This window comes from Olea europaea, chromosome 11, assembly GCF_002742605.1.
Source record: "Olea europaea var. sylvestris chromosome 11, O_europaea_v1, whole genome shotgun sequence".
Lineage (NCBI taxonomy): Eukaryota > Viridiplantae > Streptophyta > Magnoliopsida > Lamiales > Oleaceae > Olea > Olea europaea.
The window spans coordinates 4540345-4556580 of NC_036247.1; the positions used below are offsets into that span (position 1 = coordinate 4540345).

The 16236-nt window shown below is 35.7% G+C and overlaps 1 protein-coding gene across 1 annotated transcript; it reads left to right on the forward strand.

Moving 5' to 3' along the window:
* The first annotated feature begins 449 nt into the window (after positions 1 to 449).
* Positions 450 to 12378, forward strand: LOC111403061 (probable UDP-N-acetylglucosamine--peptide N-acetylglucosaminyltransferase SEC). The gene is made up of 28 exons (XM_023031414.1): positions 450 to 762; positions 1529 to 1674; positions 1819 to 1917; positions 2207 to 2257; positions 2717 to 2833; positions 2922 to 2978; positions 3380 to 3499; positions 3650 to 3712; positions 3807 to 3885; positions 4629 to 4738; positions 4883 to 4936; positions 5026 to 5093; positions 5208 to 5310; positions 5455 to 5657; positions 5767 to 5863; positions 8535 to 8606; positions 8728 to 8804; positions 8886 to 9002; positions 9094 to 9178; positions 9275 to 9442; positions 9679 to 9789; positions 9870 to 9956; positions 10045 to 10172; positions 10256 to 10338; positions 10466 to 10571; positions 10662 to 10808; positions 11822 to 11942; positions 12031 to 12378. Exons 1-28 carry the CDS (start codon positions 600 to 602, stop codon positions 12142 to 12144), a joined length of 2946 nt encoding a protein of 981 aa, XP_022887182.1. The 5' UTR covers positions 450 to 599; the 3' UTR covers positions 12145 to 12378.
* The last annotated feature ends 3858 nt before the right edge of the window (positions 12379 to 16236 follow it).

Genomic DNA, 16236 nt, shown 5'->3' on the forward strand with positions numbered 1-16236 from the left:
TAGAAGAGAGAAAAATGAAATGAAATTTAACGAGGGCTAAATGGGTGTTAAATAAGATTGATATGGTTAATTAATGATTAAGTCTTCGTTTGTTTCTTATTTTTGGAAGAATGAGAATGAAAAATACAGTCGTTATGATCCCCACATAAGAGATAGAAATTCAAATTTTGTGACTTGATACGATGAATAACGATCATATTTTTCATTTTAATGAGAAAAGAATAGGAACCAATCAGACACTAAATCATAACCGTACTCGTTCAGTATTTTTTTGCAGTTATTTTTGAAAAGAATTCGCTGCATTAGAAAATTCGTTAGTATGTGATTTGTGTGGCTGAAAATATGTCGATTAATTTATTTTTATAAACTATTTACAAATTTGATTAGTAACCGACAGGTGGACATAGAAACAAACGGATTTTTATTTTGTTCTTTTTGACTATTCTATCGCCGAGGAATCTAACAAATGAGTATAAACCAATTCCAATACCCCTGAATATCCTCTGAAGTTATTTCCCTTTTACTTACTCCTATTTTCTGCGATCCTCCGGTGGATTTTCTACTTTGGATTGAAGAATTGATAATTCAAGAATCAAAGCATGCTCTCGTTGCAGAGCGAGCCGCGGCAGTACAATTTGAATCTGCGCCAGATGCAGCAGGTTGCTAGGGTTCCGTACAATGTCGTGGCCGGTGATCACCACCGAAAAGAATCGTCCTCGGCCATAGCAGATGGAAATATTAAGCGCGAGCTTTCTTCTGAAGGTTATTATTTTTTTGAAATTAATTATTATTTTTTAATTATTCAGTTTAGAAGTGCTGATTTCGGTAAGTTTGACAAGTATGAAGGGATATTTTTAATGGAAGATGCTGGTTTTGTGGTTAATTCATGTCTTAGGAAATTTATGGTTTTGAATTGAAGTGGGATTGGTGATGTTTTGTTGCATTTTTTTACTGAAAGTATTAATTTTATTTTTTATTTTTTAGATTTTATGATGATTTGTGATCGAGAACTGTTGAACAATTAAATGATGTTTTAATTCCTAAATTATTTGTATTTGGTCCTAGTTTTGAATTCAGGTAATTGAATTGAGGAGCATGAGATTTCTGAAACTTGACCTGGAAATTTTAGGTCTTTTCTTCAATGGAAGGCTTTTTATTTCAGTGTTAAATTATTTTTTCAGTTAGAATCTCTTTAGATTGTGCGTATCTTTTTTGATCAGTTTGAGTCTTTTAGGGTTTTCTACTATGTCGTGAATCTGTGTGTAGTTGTGAGACTGGTTCTGTTGCTAATCAAATAATTTTTAGGGAGAGGAACATTAACTCGCTAGTGCAATGCCTTGGCTTTGCATTATTACCGGGGAATTGGGCTCAGGCATTTTGATTATGAAAATGATATGGTGTTGAAATATGAGCGATTATGTTCAGAAGAAAATTTAACAGTGATTGATTTTAATGGTGTTGAAAAAGATTTTTATGATGTTGGATGGTGTTTTACATTGCTAAAGTTTCTCTCTCTCTCATGCTGCAGTTGACGAGGACATCCTCTTGAATCTTGCTCATCAGCACTACAAATCTGGAAACTATAAGCATGCACTAACACATAGCAAGAATGTTTATGAGAGAGATCCACGTCGCACTGATAACCTTCTTTTGTTGGGTGCAATTTATTTTCAGGTTCTTTTTGTTCATGCACACAATATCTTTCTGTTTATATTTTTTATGTCTGGTTGTTGCCATCTTTTTACTTCAGACTGTGAAAAAGATTTATGATCATGTGAAGTAATAAGACTGACTTTTTTGTTTTTGTTTTTGTTTTAGTTACGTGATTTTGATATGTGCATCGCAAAGAACGAAGAAGCTCTCCAAATTAATCCAAATTTTGCGGAGTGCTATGGAAATATGGCCAATGCTTGGAAGGTATCTTCTTATAATGCATTTTGGTGGTGATTTCTTCTTATTTAGCCCCTGTTTGGCAACCATTAAAACAACCCTTTTTTGTCAAACTCATTTTCAACCACAACATTCTCTCAATAAAATATTTTGCACGTAAATCTAAAAATCTAAAAATTATTCATACTTTTCAATCACACATTTTCCAAAAACTCACTAGTCCAAAACTCATTTTCCCCCAAGTCTCTTTTTATGGTTTCAAACAGGGGCTTAATTTTAATGTGTGATATAAGGTCTCTCTTTTTCTTTGCAACAGGAGAAAGGCAATAGTGATGTTGCAATTCGCTATTACTTGATTGCTATTGAGGTCTGTTTGTTATTATAGATCTTGTAATCCTAGTTTTCTTAATCTTCAGTTTCACGAGGATGAGCTACTGTTTCAAATATAAGATTGTTTATGCCTACTTTCCTATCCAGTATAAATGAGAAAGATTTAGCAAAATTTGATCGCTACACCATTAAAGTTGTTGCAAATCTGACTTGCTTAAAGATATTTTGGTCCTGCATTTTTTTTCTGAAGAGGGATTAATGCTCTGACAAGTAATTTTACGATGCAATTCAGTGGATTTAGTGGTCATTTGATTTAATATCTTATTGTATAGGAGTGCCAATGTTTAGCACATTTGTCATCTTAGCAATCCGTTTTGTTTTCCTATCAAAGAAAAGAAATGAAATACAAAAAAGAGAAGGGGGTGGGGGTGGAAGAGTGGAGCTCTGTCTTATGTGGTTTTGGACAAATAACTGAATTTCAATATATGCAATGCAGCTTCGCCCTAATTTTTCTGATGCATGGTCAAACTTAGCTAGTGCTTACATGCGGAAAGGAAGGCTTAATGAGGCAGCTCAATGTTGCCGTCAGGCTCTTGAGTTGAATCCTTCTTTGGTAAGTTCTACTTTTTCATTATTTATCTATTTTACCAGTATATGTTGCTTTTCTATCTTCTTTTCTTTAACTTTGACCTCTGATCTAGGTTGATGCTCATAGTAACCTTGGAAATCTGATGAAAGTTCAAGGATTAATGCAAGATGTAAGTTGCCAGTGAACTCCACTTCGCGTTTGTTTAACCTTCTGTTTTAATTTTTCTTGGTGCAGTGTATAGTGTTAAAATGGTTCAACTTTTTGACGATCCTCCCTCGCTTACGCATAATATGCCAGAATTAATGTTGAGCATGGAAATTGAGTAAAATTGTCTAATAGTCATGAAGGCCTGCTAATTATTGACGCTAAGATAATTATCCTGATTGGGTTATCCTTTTTTTAACTGGTAATTAGGACTTGTTTATAGGCAATTTGTTCTGAAAGATCTTCCATATTTTATAAAATTGCTTCATTAGCTTGCTGCCTGTGCGCTAACCAAGTTCAAATCCTCATTGCGAATTTCTTAGTCATATATGCTTTTAAATTGTTTTGAGCATATTATTTGGCTAGGCGTACAATTGCTATATCGAGGCTCTCCGCATACAACCTACTTTTGCTGTTGCATGGTCCAATCTTGCTGGCCTTTTCATGGATGCAGGTGATCTTAACAAGGCTCTGCAGTACTACAAGGTGTGAACCCATATTCTTGATCATGATTCATTTAAGTTCACATTGGCTTTGCTGCTGATAATTTGATTTGTTTTTGTTTATCTTACTCGAACATGGTTGAGCTGGGGTGCTCGTGCATGCTTAGTTATGTGCACTTCGTTCTATTTTCAGGAAGCAGTCAAGTTGGAACCTAACTTCTCAGATGCCTATCTGAATTTGGGAAATGTTTACAAGGTAAGATCACACGTTTTGAGCTAATAAGGTTGAGAAGCCGCAAATGCCGGCGAAAGAGTGTGTAGAAAAACAAGATTTTCTTTGCATTTTCCAGGCTTTGGGAATGCCTCAAGATGCTATTGTTTGTTATCAACGTGCTCTGCAATCACGACCTGACTATGCTATGGCTTTTGGTGAGTATTTTTGTAGAGCTTTTATACTACATTGGCTTATTTAATTTTTTCATGCACTAATGCCACGCGTTTTCTACAACATGATTTATACTGCAAGTGTACAATGTCAAGTTTTATAATATAGTAATAAAGTTAAGAGTATCAAACCAACAGGGATTGTAATTCAATTTCTACTAAGTAGTAAATACTATAATTATGTATCTTCTGCTTTATCTAGATGAATGAATGTTTACAGTTCAATAGTATTATCTAATCTAAAAGATATTTTGTTGACGAATTCAAAGAATGCAATTTATACGACTAAATCATTGTAGGAAAGGCCTATGGAATAATTTCACCTAAATGTCTAGTTATTCTAGTCAATTTTCTCATGTTTAAAAGCCAGAATTCTAATGTATTTCTGATGTAGTACATCACAACTATAGTTGATTTCCCACTACTAATATGTTTTATCTTTTTTAGAAGTTTATTTTCAATCTAGTTTTCTTGTAATAGGAATTAGATTTTATTAGAACTATAGTTTCTTTATTAATTAGAATAGGAGTTTTAATTAGATTAGAATGTTGCTCCCTAGCTATTATCCCCTTGTAGGAATCTAGAGCTCCTGATCTGTTCCACCCTGCATACTATTACAATTGTGTTACTCGACATTCCCAAGGACTTCCAATTGTCAACTTGAAAGTACTGCATGTCACTGAACTTTTTACTGTGTTTGTGATGATAATGTGGAACATCTTTTGCAGGCAACTTGGCTAGTATATACTATGAGCAAAGCAACCTTGATATGGCAATAGTCCACTACAAGCGAGCTATTGCTTGTGATGCTGGATTTTTGGAGGCATACAATAACCTGGTTGCTCTTTCATCTCCTTCTAAAATATGTTTGATATTACTTTGTCCAATAATTTATTCTTGGATAATACATTAGTCTGATCTGTGCTCTTATTCACAAAATCTGAGATTATTATTATTTTTTTGGGCTATGATGGTCGGGTAGGGTAATGCATTGAAAGATTCTGGAAGAGTTGAGGAAGCAATCAACTGCTATCGCGTAATTTCTCTTCATTGTGATCGAGTGCTTGGTTTTTCTACTTAACTTTTGCCTTCTTTGTCTGATCCTTATTTTGTTGGTTTATGAAGCAATGCTTGTCTCTTCAACCTAGTCATCCTCAAGCACTCACCAATCTTGGAAATATTTATATGGAGTGGTATGTTGAGGACACATGATGATTAATGTCAATTTTATGTTTCTATCCGGGTGTTATCTTCATTTGCATTTGTATCGATGTTGGTCTTCAAGTATTCTGTTTATTTTTGTAAAGGAACATGATGAATGCTGCTGCTCAATGCTACAAGGCAACTTTATCCGTCACGACAGGGCTCTCTGCTCCTTTTAGCAACTTAGCTATAATATATAAACAACAGGTATGATGTGACCCTCAAATTATGAATTGTGGTGCAGACTAAGTTAGAAATAACTTGTATAAAGGAAGTTCTTCTGTGATGCTCTTAATTCAGAAGATTTTAATCTGGAAGCTGCAAACATTTTTGTGTTCATGTGAATGACAGGGTAATTATGGGGATGCTATATCTTGCTACAATGAGGTCCTCAGAATTGATCCAATGGCAGCAGATGGTCTTGTTAATCGAGGTAACACTTACAAGGAAATTGGAAGAGTTAATGAGGCAATTCAAGACTATGTACATGCTATTGCCGTCCGGCCAACCATGGCCGAGGCACATGCAAATTTGGCTTCAGCTTATAAGGACAGGTATGTTATCATGCGTTCTTTTAGAAGTTTTGGAACCTATTTTTGGTGGATTCGTATGCTGCATGCGCAATTTGAGTGTGCTTCAATTACTTCAATTGGCTACCTGTAGTGGTCTTGTGGAGGCAGCCATTAAAAGCTACAATCATGCATTGATGCTGCGTCCTGACTTTCCAGAAGCAACCTGTAACCTTCTTCACACTTTACAGGTACATCTACGATTTACAGTTATTTGTCTCCATTTTTCTTGAAATATGAGGTACACTCACATGGTTTAGAAGTATACAAGAAATGTTGTAGATCAGAGAATTTTAAATAATTGCGCGCTGTCTTTCAGAATATCTGGAAATGTATGCTGTTCTTATTTTATTACACTCGTGGTTCAGAAAGGTTATCTGGAAATGTATGCTGTTCTTATTTTATTTACACTCGTGTGGTTCAGAAAGGTCATCAGAAATTGTTGCTCTCATTCTTATAGAACCTTCAACCTCGATGCCATATTGCCTTTCCCGAGCTGCAAATGCCAAAGTTTTGTTATTATTTTTCAAATTTATGAAATTTTCTCTGTAGTTCAGATGTCGCGGTCACTTGTTTTCGAACCAGTCAAACAGATAGGAATTGGGCCCCATATCACTAGGATAATCAGAAATTACTCTTGAACCCATATCAATGCTGAGCTCTTAAAAAAACTCCTCCCATCTTTGGAGACCAAGAACCTGTTGAACTTACAAGAAACCAAATTCTCCCTGAAGATTCTCATGCTTGTAATTACCCTAGAATTTGGCCTCTTCTGGCATTCTAATCGAATGACATTAATTTTATTCTTCACACCAAGAGGGCTATGAATAACTTCCAACTACCAATTAGGACCTGAAACTAGGACTGTAAATGTGGTCCTGTTCAGAACAGGAAGTAGTTGCTTCTCCCAGGCCCACAGTTTGCTTTTTGCTTTTTTATTTTATTTTATTTATTTTGGTTTTTAAACAAGTAACAGAAAAAAAGTTGCAAAAAATATCCGGCTCTGCAGCCTACACGTCCTTTTCCAGCCCATTCTCCCATAAAATGTGCGACTGAAAGGTCCATTGAAGAAACCATTTGACACTGCCGAAAATATCAGTGGCTAGCTCAAATGATGACTGTCCCACCCAAGCTTTCTAATAAAAGAGATTTACCCATATCTTAAACTTGAAGTGCCACCGAAGCTATATAATGAAAGAAGATTTACCCATAACTTAAACTTGAAATTCTATGAACTACATGCCATGGTTTTTAAACACTATTTGAGGCTTATGCCTCGAATTTTGAGGCTATCATAAAATGCCTTTAACACCCGCACCTTTAAGGCCATTTGTGAGATTTATTCCTTGACTTTAGCAATGCTTTGCCTCAAGCCAACTAAGGTGTTCACACATTTGCCATGTATTTGTCAAACATTTAATTACTGGCATAAACTTTTTGAGTTATTCTTTATGACTTAGCCAACTAAGGTGTTCACCCATTTGCCTAGTATTTTTCAAACATTTAATTACTGGCGTTAACTTGTCGAGTTATTCTTTATAACTTAAAATATTTTACTAATTCTTTTATTTTGTTTTTTCTACCTACAAACAAGGAAAGATGGCAAGGATAATTAGTACTTCCTCCGTCCCCCTAAAGATAGGCTTGATTTCCTTTTTTGTGTTCCAAATTATAGGCCACTTTATTTCAATAAGTAGAGATATTTTTTGGTTTTCTGATATGCCCCTTTTAAACCTTGTTATTAACAAATATAAATTTTCTATTTAAATCATTAATTAATGTAGGAGTATATTAAGAAAAACGTCAGAAAAATATATTTTCTCAACTATATTAATTATATTTTCATAATGTGTGAAATAAAAACAAGCCTATTTTTATGGGACGGAGGTAGTGGTTGTAATTGGAGGATGATGACAAAGAATGAAAAGAAACTTATAATGAGGATGAGGATGATGATAATGATTCTCTTAAAGAACATATTAGTAGTGATGATATAAGGAATATCTAAGTAGTCATAATAGGTTACATCATTACTAGTGTGAAAACTTATATTTTCTATATTCTTGCTCTATTTTACGTGTGTTTGCAAGTTAGACTTTATTTTGTTAATTAGCATTATTATCGATTTTTGATAGGGTTCTTGGTATATGCATATTTTTGTATTTTAATATTCTTTTGAATTTTTTTTGTTCAATCTTGAGATTTACACCTCAAATTGCCTTGAGGCTTACGCCCGCATCACGGAGATCAACATTGTGGAGAAACTTGTAAAAAGAGTTGCATGTTAATGAAAAATTTCGAAAAACTGACAGGATACAATGGCTCCCTCATCAAGATATTTATATGAAATCTGACAAGGTCCACTTGTAGTTGAAGTCTTTAAAATGCCACAAGTTTGAGAGAAAATGTTAAAATTTTCTTCGGGGGAAGCTCGTTTGGTGTAACATGAGGGATTTGTTTAAGTTTCATTCTTATGATAGCAATTTTCTCATTAGATAGATGATATTCCATATTGATATGTTTTAGTGCTACAAATGCAAATTTAGACGACAGAGATTTTGAGGAAAGTGAACCTGTTTTGCATTATGGTCATCTTTTTATGCATCCAGCAGTTTAGGACATGCTAGTTTACCTATACTTGCATATATTTCAGGGGCCTCTCACAAATCATGGTTGTTCAGTTTGACTCATTGTGAGCTTGAAAACTATCTTGACCTAATTGTCATTTATACAGCCGTCAGTTCATTTTCATGTTTCTCGAGCAGTTATTATTAGGGATGCTGTGTTTTGTAGGTTTTGTGGTGGTTTATATTTTGGTGGAAGTTTCTTTCAGTGACATTTTCTAGTTTCAATTTTTTTCAGTGTGTTTGCAACTGGGATGATCGGGAGAAGATGTTTATTGACGTTGAAGGGATACTTCGGAGACAGATTAAGGTTTCCTAATATTACACATTTTTGATGACCATATACCCATATATTCATCAACCTTATTCAAAGTATAGGATCTGATTTATCTTTATCAATAAAGCTTGTGTCATCTTTTATTTCATTTTAGATGTCAGTTATCCCAAGTGTGCAGCCTTTCCATGCAATAGCTTATCCTCTTGACCCCATGCTTGCTCTTGAAATTAGGTGAGAAAGGTGACTTTTAATATATATGAGTAGTATTTAATAGTATTCTTGAATAACTTGCCAAATGTCTTGTATGTGCAGTCGCAAGTATGCTGCACACTGTTCAGTAATAGCAGCCCGTTTTTCACTTCCTCCTTTTAAGCATCCCCCTCCATTACCAATAAAGGGTGGGGGCAGGAATGACCGGTTGAGGGTTGGGTAATGAATACTTTTTAACCTTTTTCCTTTTCCAGTTGAGAACAAACAAAAATAGAAAATATGTTTTTAACCAGTGTTATGTTTCTCTTAGATATGTGAGCAGTGACTTTGGTAACCACCCCCTGTCACACCTCATGGGCTCAATATTTGGCATGCATGACAAAGGAAATGTTGAGGTTTGAGAATTTTGACTGTTATACATCTGCACATGTTATTGATTAAAATCTTTACCTTCTTGTTTATTTGGTGTAAATTAGATGCTTTTTTTGTAGGTGTTCTGCTATGCTTTAAGTCCAAATGATGGTACTGAATGGAGGCTCCGAATCCAGTCAGAAGCTGAGCACTTTTTAGACGTGTCATCTATGTCTTCTGATATGATTGCAAGGTTGATTAATGAGGATCAAATACAAATTCTCATTAACTTAAATGGTTACACTAAGGTACCATGTTTTTATAATGTTTTTGGGGCATTGTTTGATTGTCATACCTGTGTTTTCACATAATTTGGCGTGGTGATAGAAAAAGGTTCTGTGACATCTGGGAGACCTTAATGACATTGTAATTAGTTTCTGTAGTGCTTGCTGCTTATGGATTTTAATTCGTTAGGATATTCATCCAATTATTCGTCAAATGTATGGTAGTTCTAATCTTTGGTTTTACTCATTGTTTTTTCAAGGGGGCAAGAAATGAAATATTTGCAATGCAGCCTGCTCCAATTCAGGTTTCATATATGGGATTTCCTGGAACCACAGGGGCAACCTACATACATTATTTGGTCACTGATGAGGTAATATACTTTTTTCTTCAAGATTTTTGCTTCATGTACCTTCATTGTCAACTTGGATCATTTATACTTTTTTTTGGCAGTTTGTTTCGCCTATGCAGTACTCCAATATATATTCTGAGAAGCTTGTTCATCTTCCACATTGCTATTTTGTAAATGATTATAAACAGGTATATCTGAAGCACATAAACCTTTTAAGTTTCCAAGTCTCAAATTTCAACTCATACTGATGAGTTCATTCTGTTATATGCTGTTTAGAAAAATCAAGATGTACTAGACCCAAATTGCCAACATAAGCGATCAGATTATGGACTGCCAGAGGACAAATTTATATTTGCTTGTTTCAATCAGCTTTACAAGATGGACCCTGAGATATTTATTACCTGGTAAATTTGGGCTCGGTTTTGACATGGATGATATGGTAATTGAAAACTCCATGCTGATGCTGAGTGTGCTTTTACTTGAGCAGGTGCAACATTCTTAAACGTGTGCCAAATAGTGCACTTTGGCTTCTTAGATTTCCAGCTGCAGGGGAGATGAGGCTTCGTGCATGTATGCTGTTTAATTTGGCATGGCACATTTATAGAAGGATTTTTTCCCCCTTAATTAGTAAGGGATTACCCATCTAGTTTTCGGATAGAATATACTTGGTTGATTAAGCTTTTCTTTAATTGTACAGATGCTGCTGCACAGGGTGTGCAACTGAACCAAATAATTTTCACTGATGTAGCAATGAAACAGGAACACATCCGACGTAGTGCATTAGCAGACCTCTTTCTTGACACGTATGTATACCCTGAACTTCAGTTTCCATTAGAACCTTTAAAAAATTTACGGTTTGATCAATATTTTTATGTAATTTCTTTATTAAACAGGCCACTGTGCAATGCACATACCACTGGAACGGATATTTTATGGGCAGGTCTGCCAATGATTACCCTTCCCCTTGAGAAAATGGCAACCAGAGTCGCTGGTTCACTGTGTTTGGCTACAGGAGTTGGGGAAGAGATGATTGCCAGTAGGTAGGTATTTTGAGTTATCAGATGATGCAATTTATCATACTCCATGCTTTATTGAACTCAATAATCGGAAACAAAAAAAATTTGACATAGAGATGCTCAAAAACTTATATGGTCAGCATCCTAATGCAAATGCGCTAAATATTAGATGTTATGCTGATGCAAAACTGACCAAATCTACAACCAGAAGGGAACATGTATTGAAAGTAGTTTTCAAGGTGTTTTTTGTCATTTTTGCATTCATATGCTTTGATTTAGTTGCTCATAGGACTCGTCATGGAATAAAATGACATTGGATAGGCCTACAGTTTTGATTCTGATGGATAACCTGTTGTATCAGCTGGTACTTTGAGGTCATGTATAGCTTCAAAGCCTAATGAGAGTCTTTTATAGCTTTTGATGCTAGCCTTTTGGTTGAGGTCGTTTTTGGTAATAGGCATAGCTTCTGGTTATATTATGTTGGTCGATCTTGGACCGTGTCTATGAATATTTTTCCAGTGGTATATATGCATATTAGAGGAAAAAATATATAGTCCTATCAAATTGCAACTATGAAGCAGCATATTCTGATATACCTTTCGGTGGGTGAAATAGCTAGAAGAGTGTAATTTCATTTGATTCTTTTTAGTTATCTAAAAGCTAATGAAATAGTCTGAAATGGAATACTATGTTATTGTGAAGGTAAAAGATTCAGTTATGAAAGGAAATGTTATTTTGGAACAACCAACGACTTGTATAATCGGTTGGTGAAGTAGTTCCCTTTTCAAATAAGATTAGAGCTGAATGTTTCTCTTCTTAATTGATTGGTAAAAAAAAAAAAAAAAAATGTTTTCAGTTACTGTGTCAGTATCAGTCCTGTATATTTTCTTTTCATCGTCTTCCAGTCATGTTTCCTTCACATAATAATTTCATCCTTGTTTCATTCAATACTGTTATTTTCTATGTTCCTTCTATTTGGTTAGCAACTTGCTTTTCTATTTCCTATTGCTTAGCTACATCAACTTTTATTCTGACAGTATGAAAGATTATGAAGAGAAGGCAGTATCACTGGCACTGAATCGCACGAAACTCCAAGATCTTACTAACAGGCTCAAGGCCGCACGTTTAACTTGCCCTCTATTTGATACAGCACGCTGGGTGAGTGATGTTACATATTCATTTTCTTACGAATCTGCTATGGATGCACAGATTGTGTTATCTTCTTTTTTCCTTTTCTTGTTTCCAGGTGAGGAATTTGGAGCGTTCTTATTTCAAGATGTGGAATCTCTACTGCTCCGGTCAACATCCCCAGCCCTTCAAAGTGACTGAGAGTGACTCAGAATTTCCTTACGACAGGTAGAAGTAGAACGGTAAGTGGAAAACGAGATTGTAGATAAAGCAAAGAGAATATATAAGTATTATTTGAAGGTTAGAATGGTTGTGTATGGATGATACAATAGAGCTCGCTCGCTTTCTCTGTATATATGACAGCGTGAGCCGTGAAGTTTCATATGTTTGGTTAAAGATAAGAGTTCTTATTCAACATAACATTGTTTTCTTGCATTATCTCGAGTATCTGTGCTTGACTTTGTTATCCAGAGCAGCGGGATCATGAATTTGCCTTTATCTTCAGTAAAGATTAACAATTAGGTTTCGCATCCATTTCTCATTTTTCGTGCCACACGGGGATCCTCCCTCACCCCGAGCTCACAGACAATGACTGAAGTGGTCGACTGTTGACACTGAAATCCTTTGAAGCAAAAGCGGAATAGGTAAGACTGGTCGAAATAAACATCTATAAACTTCATCTGATTATTATTTCTAATAATGTGAACTTTCAGTGGAAGAAATTCAAATTGCTGCTGAATAGCCAGATGAAAATCTTAGAACTTAACAGGAAAATCTGTTGTTTAAAAATATCAAACTTTCAAATAAAAAAATCATGCAATTCTTTCTTTAAAGGAATTAACAAGCGTTTAGGTTGTATAGACATAATGACATTTTTTATTTTTATTTTTTTAAAACATTTCAACTCCAGTATTTAGAACATCTTTAGCACAATTTACACGTTAATCAACTCTTCATAATTTACAGTGAGATACATACACGCATCGTTAAAATGGAATAAATAAATAAAGAGAGAAACAGAGATGATGGGCATATTTGACAAGACATACAGGCGAAAGAAAGGTCAACCACTTTGAGGCGCCCTGTTAGCATCCTGCATCCGAGCTCAAGGGATTACTGCATTAGGTTCGAAGTCGGTCAGTAATGGCTTGCTTACCTTGTAGAACATCATTTTTGATTTGCTATGAAGACGATTTCTGTTTCATCTTGGAGGGCTTGTTCAAACTGTTCATAATATCTTGATATCTATGAATTAATAGCCCATTTTCAACAGTTCATAAAAGCCAGGAACTGTATAGCCCATTTTAGTCTGAGGAGCTTCCATTATCACTCACATTCTTACCAAGAAACAATTTTTCATAGTAAGCTAAATTTCACCCTTGCTGGAAAAACCGGTATAGGACCAGACAGATCACAGATTTTATAAGACACGCTAAGATTTCGAAGCTGAGGCGAACTAGTAAAAAACACAGTAGGGATCCAGCCCTTGAGATTATTATCGTTCTAAAGGAAATTCCTCGGAGAAGTTAGGTTCATAATGCTACTGAAATAGCGCTTTAAAATTTTTGCTCTCCAAAGTTTATATCATACATACTGAGAACATCTGTCATTTTACCCTTCAAGGTTTTCAGTTGATTCGAACTCAACATCTCCGTCTCAGTATTTCCAAGTGTTACATGAATCCCCTTGCTAAACTCAAGCACAGGCCCTTGCAACTTATTTTCTGCAATGTAATTGTTGACACAAAAAAAGTTCAACCCAAATCGAATAACCTAAGGAATGAAGTCCAATTGGGGGATCCCCAAATCAGATAGCCCAAAAAGGCCCAATCAGGCAATTCAGGATAAAGGCCCAAATAGGGAAGCCCATGAGCGCGGTAATACCATCGTCCAAACTTGCAAGTCGCCCAAGATTTGAGTGAATGGATTGCCATGCAGTCGCCCAAAGCTGTGATCCTGTTCTCGCCCAAACCTTCGAGTCGCCCAGGATCTTAGCAAACATAAGATATTATGGTCACCAAAAAGTGCGGTTAATGAAATAGTTATTGAGTAGTCTTATCATGTTCCACGATTCAAGGAATTCAATTGAAGACGGTTGAACAACAAAAAGTAATGGCAGCAGTTAGAGAAGGCAGTTCCATGACAAGTTGGCCACTATGAAGAAAGTGGACAGTTATAGAGCGATTAAGCAGTTTTTAAGCGGTTGATCACGAAAAGATCATTCAGGGAGTATAAAAGGAAGAAAAGACATAGAGTAAAAGACCCGAAATCAAACACTCTCAAACAGAGAATATGTAACTTTCAATTTTTTAGTTTAGATTTAAACACTTCTTTTCAGTAACTCGTGTGTTTGCGCCCCTTGAAGGCATTCTGTTTTATTTTTCCAATTGTAAAGTCATCGCCAATAAAAACACCCCTTTTTGGGACTTTGTCTCAAGAGGTTTGTCCCTTACACAATCTTCTGATATCTTTTTAATTGTTAGCGACTAACCCGCGGGAAACAATTTGGCACGCCCAATGGGACAGTGGTGTTTGGTGTTGAAGATACAAAAGGTGAAACAATATGCCTCAGAGATTCGATAAGGAAGCAGCAAGTCAGTGAGGAGTCCAGTCTGTGATCGAGCGATATGAAGAGCAGCATAGCTCTCCACGAACAGATGGACAGAATCAGATCAGTAATAGTCGTTACGAATCAATGACAGAGTTGAGTCCTCAAACTATGCGTGCACTACTTGGAGAACTCACACAAGATGTCGTTGAACAGGTAAATCTTCGAAATATTCATAATATGGAAAGATTTACCCAAAATGGGAATGCACATTATGACAACATGGCCAAACAACTGAATACTTTGAACGAAATAATGAATAAATTAGTATGTCAAATTTATCAACCAGTTATGCCTCTTGCAAACCACTTTCAAACTAGGACAATTGTGGGACATAATCCCCCAGTCCTAAATCCAAATCAAGGGGTAGAACAACCTTTCGTTCCCTCTACTTCAAACCAGAGGGATGATGTAATGTCAAATCAAAATAATGGTAGTAGTACGCCTAACTTGGGGGTAATCCAAATATAAGAGATAATGTCCTAAATAATGGGCAGAATACCCCCACGTGTTAATGAGGGAATAAATGTTCAGGTTAATGGTAACAATGGCTCAAATCATGGTAACTTTGTTGCCAATCAAGGACCAAACATCATGCCTCAAACAAATCAACCGGTTAACCAACCTGTAGGAATTCCATATGACCCCAACGTCATGTTAAAGAATCAAATTATGGAAATCGTACAGGATTAGATGGCTTTTGGGGTACGTCCTGTCATTAGGCCGACTTACACAAAATCATATCCTGATTGGGTAGACCAAGCATATCCATGGCCTAGAGGATATAAAGTACCAGAATTCTCACTGTTTAACGGTTTAGGGGAGGTGTCTACTGTAGAACACATAGGACGATTCACACTGCAAAGTGGTGACGTAACTGATTAACATAAGATGAGGCTTTTCCCTAATTCATTAATAGGAGTAGCTTTCTCCTGATTCATCAATTTGCCAGCGAACTCTGTTCAAACATGGTAACAATTGGAACAATTATTCCACGCTCAGTTTTATAAGACTGAGTTTGAAGTTACTTTGACCGATTTGGCGAATCTACGTCAAATGCCAAAGGAATGGGCAGAAGGTTTCCTCCAAAGGTTCAAGACAGCAAGAAGTAAATATTTAGTACCTTTGTCCGAAAAAGAGTTCGTCAAAATCACTCAAGGTTGTTTGATCTTTGATTTGAAAAAGAAATTCCAAGACAAGGAATTTCCTGACTTTTTCCAATTGAGCGCGAACATGATTAGGTATGAACGATTGATAAGAGAAGAAGAGCAGATAAAAAATTCTAGCAAGGGGACTTATTATAGAGACCCAAATTTTGATGTTCATACCATCAATAACGAGTCATACGATCAGACCGAAGAATTAGTCAAAGGAGACACGTATACTTGTCTTATAATGGCTAAGCCTAGACCATCGGGCAAGGATAAGCCTATGAAAGATGAAAACATAAAAGTTAGAACGTTCTCGTTCGATGTAACCAAAGCTGACCTTATATTTGATAAATTATATAAGGATAAGCAGATAAAGCTGAGCGATAAGCATAAATTGCCAATCCCTGAACAAATTAAGGGTAAAAAATATTGTAAGTGGCATAATGCATGGTCACATTTGACTAACAATTGCTTAGTTTTTCACCATGTGTTACAGGATGCCATTGAATCAGGACGAATTACGTTCGATGATAAGAAGAAAATGGCAGTGGATGAAAATCCTTTTC

Excerpts from the sequence above, each read along its gene's own strand:
- LOC111403061 (XM_023031414.1), top strand. The coding sequence starts at position 600 with ATGCTCTCGTTGCAGAGCGAGCCGCGGCAGTACAATTTGAATCTGCGC. Across the intron at positions 5,311-5,454 it reads CTATAATATATAAACAACAG|GGTAATTATGGGGATGCTAT; the intron begins GTATGATGTGAC and ends TGTGAATGACAG. Across the intron at positions 9,003-9,093 it reads AATGACCGGTTGAGGGTTGG|ATATGTGAGCAGTGACTTTG; the intron begins GTAATGAATACT and ends TGTTTCTCTTAG.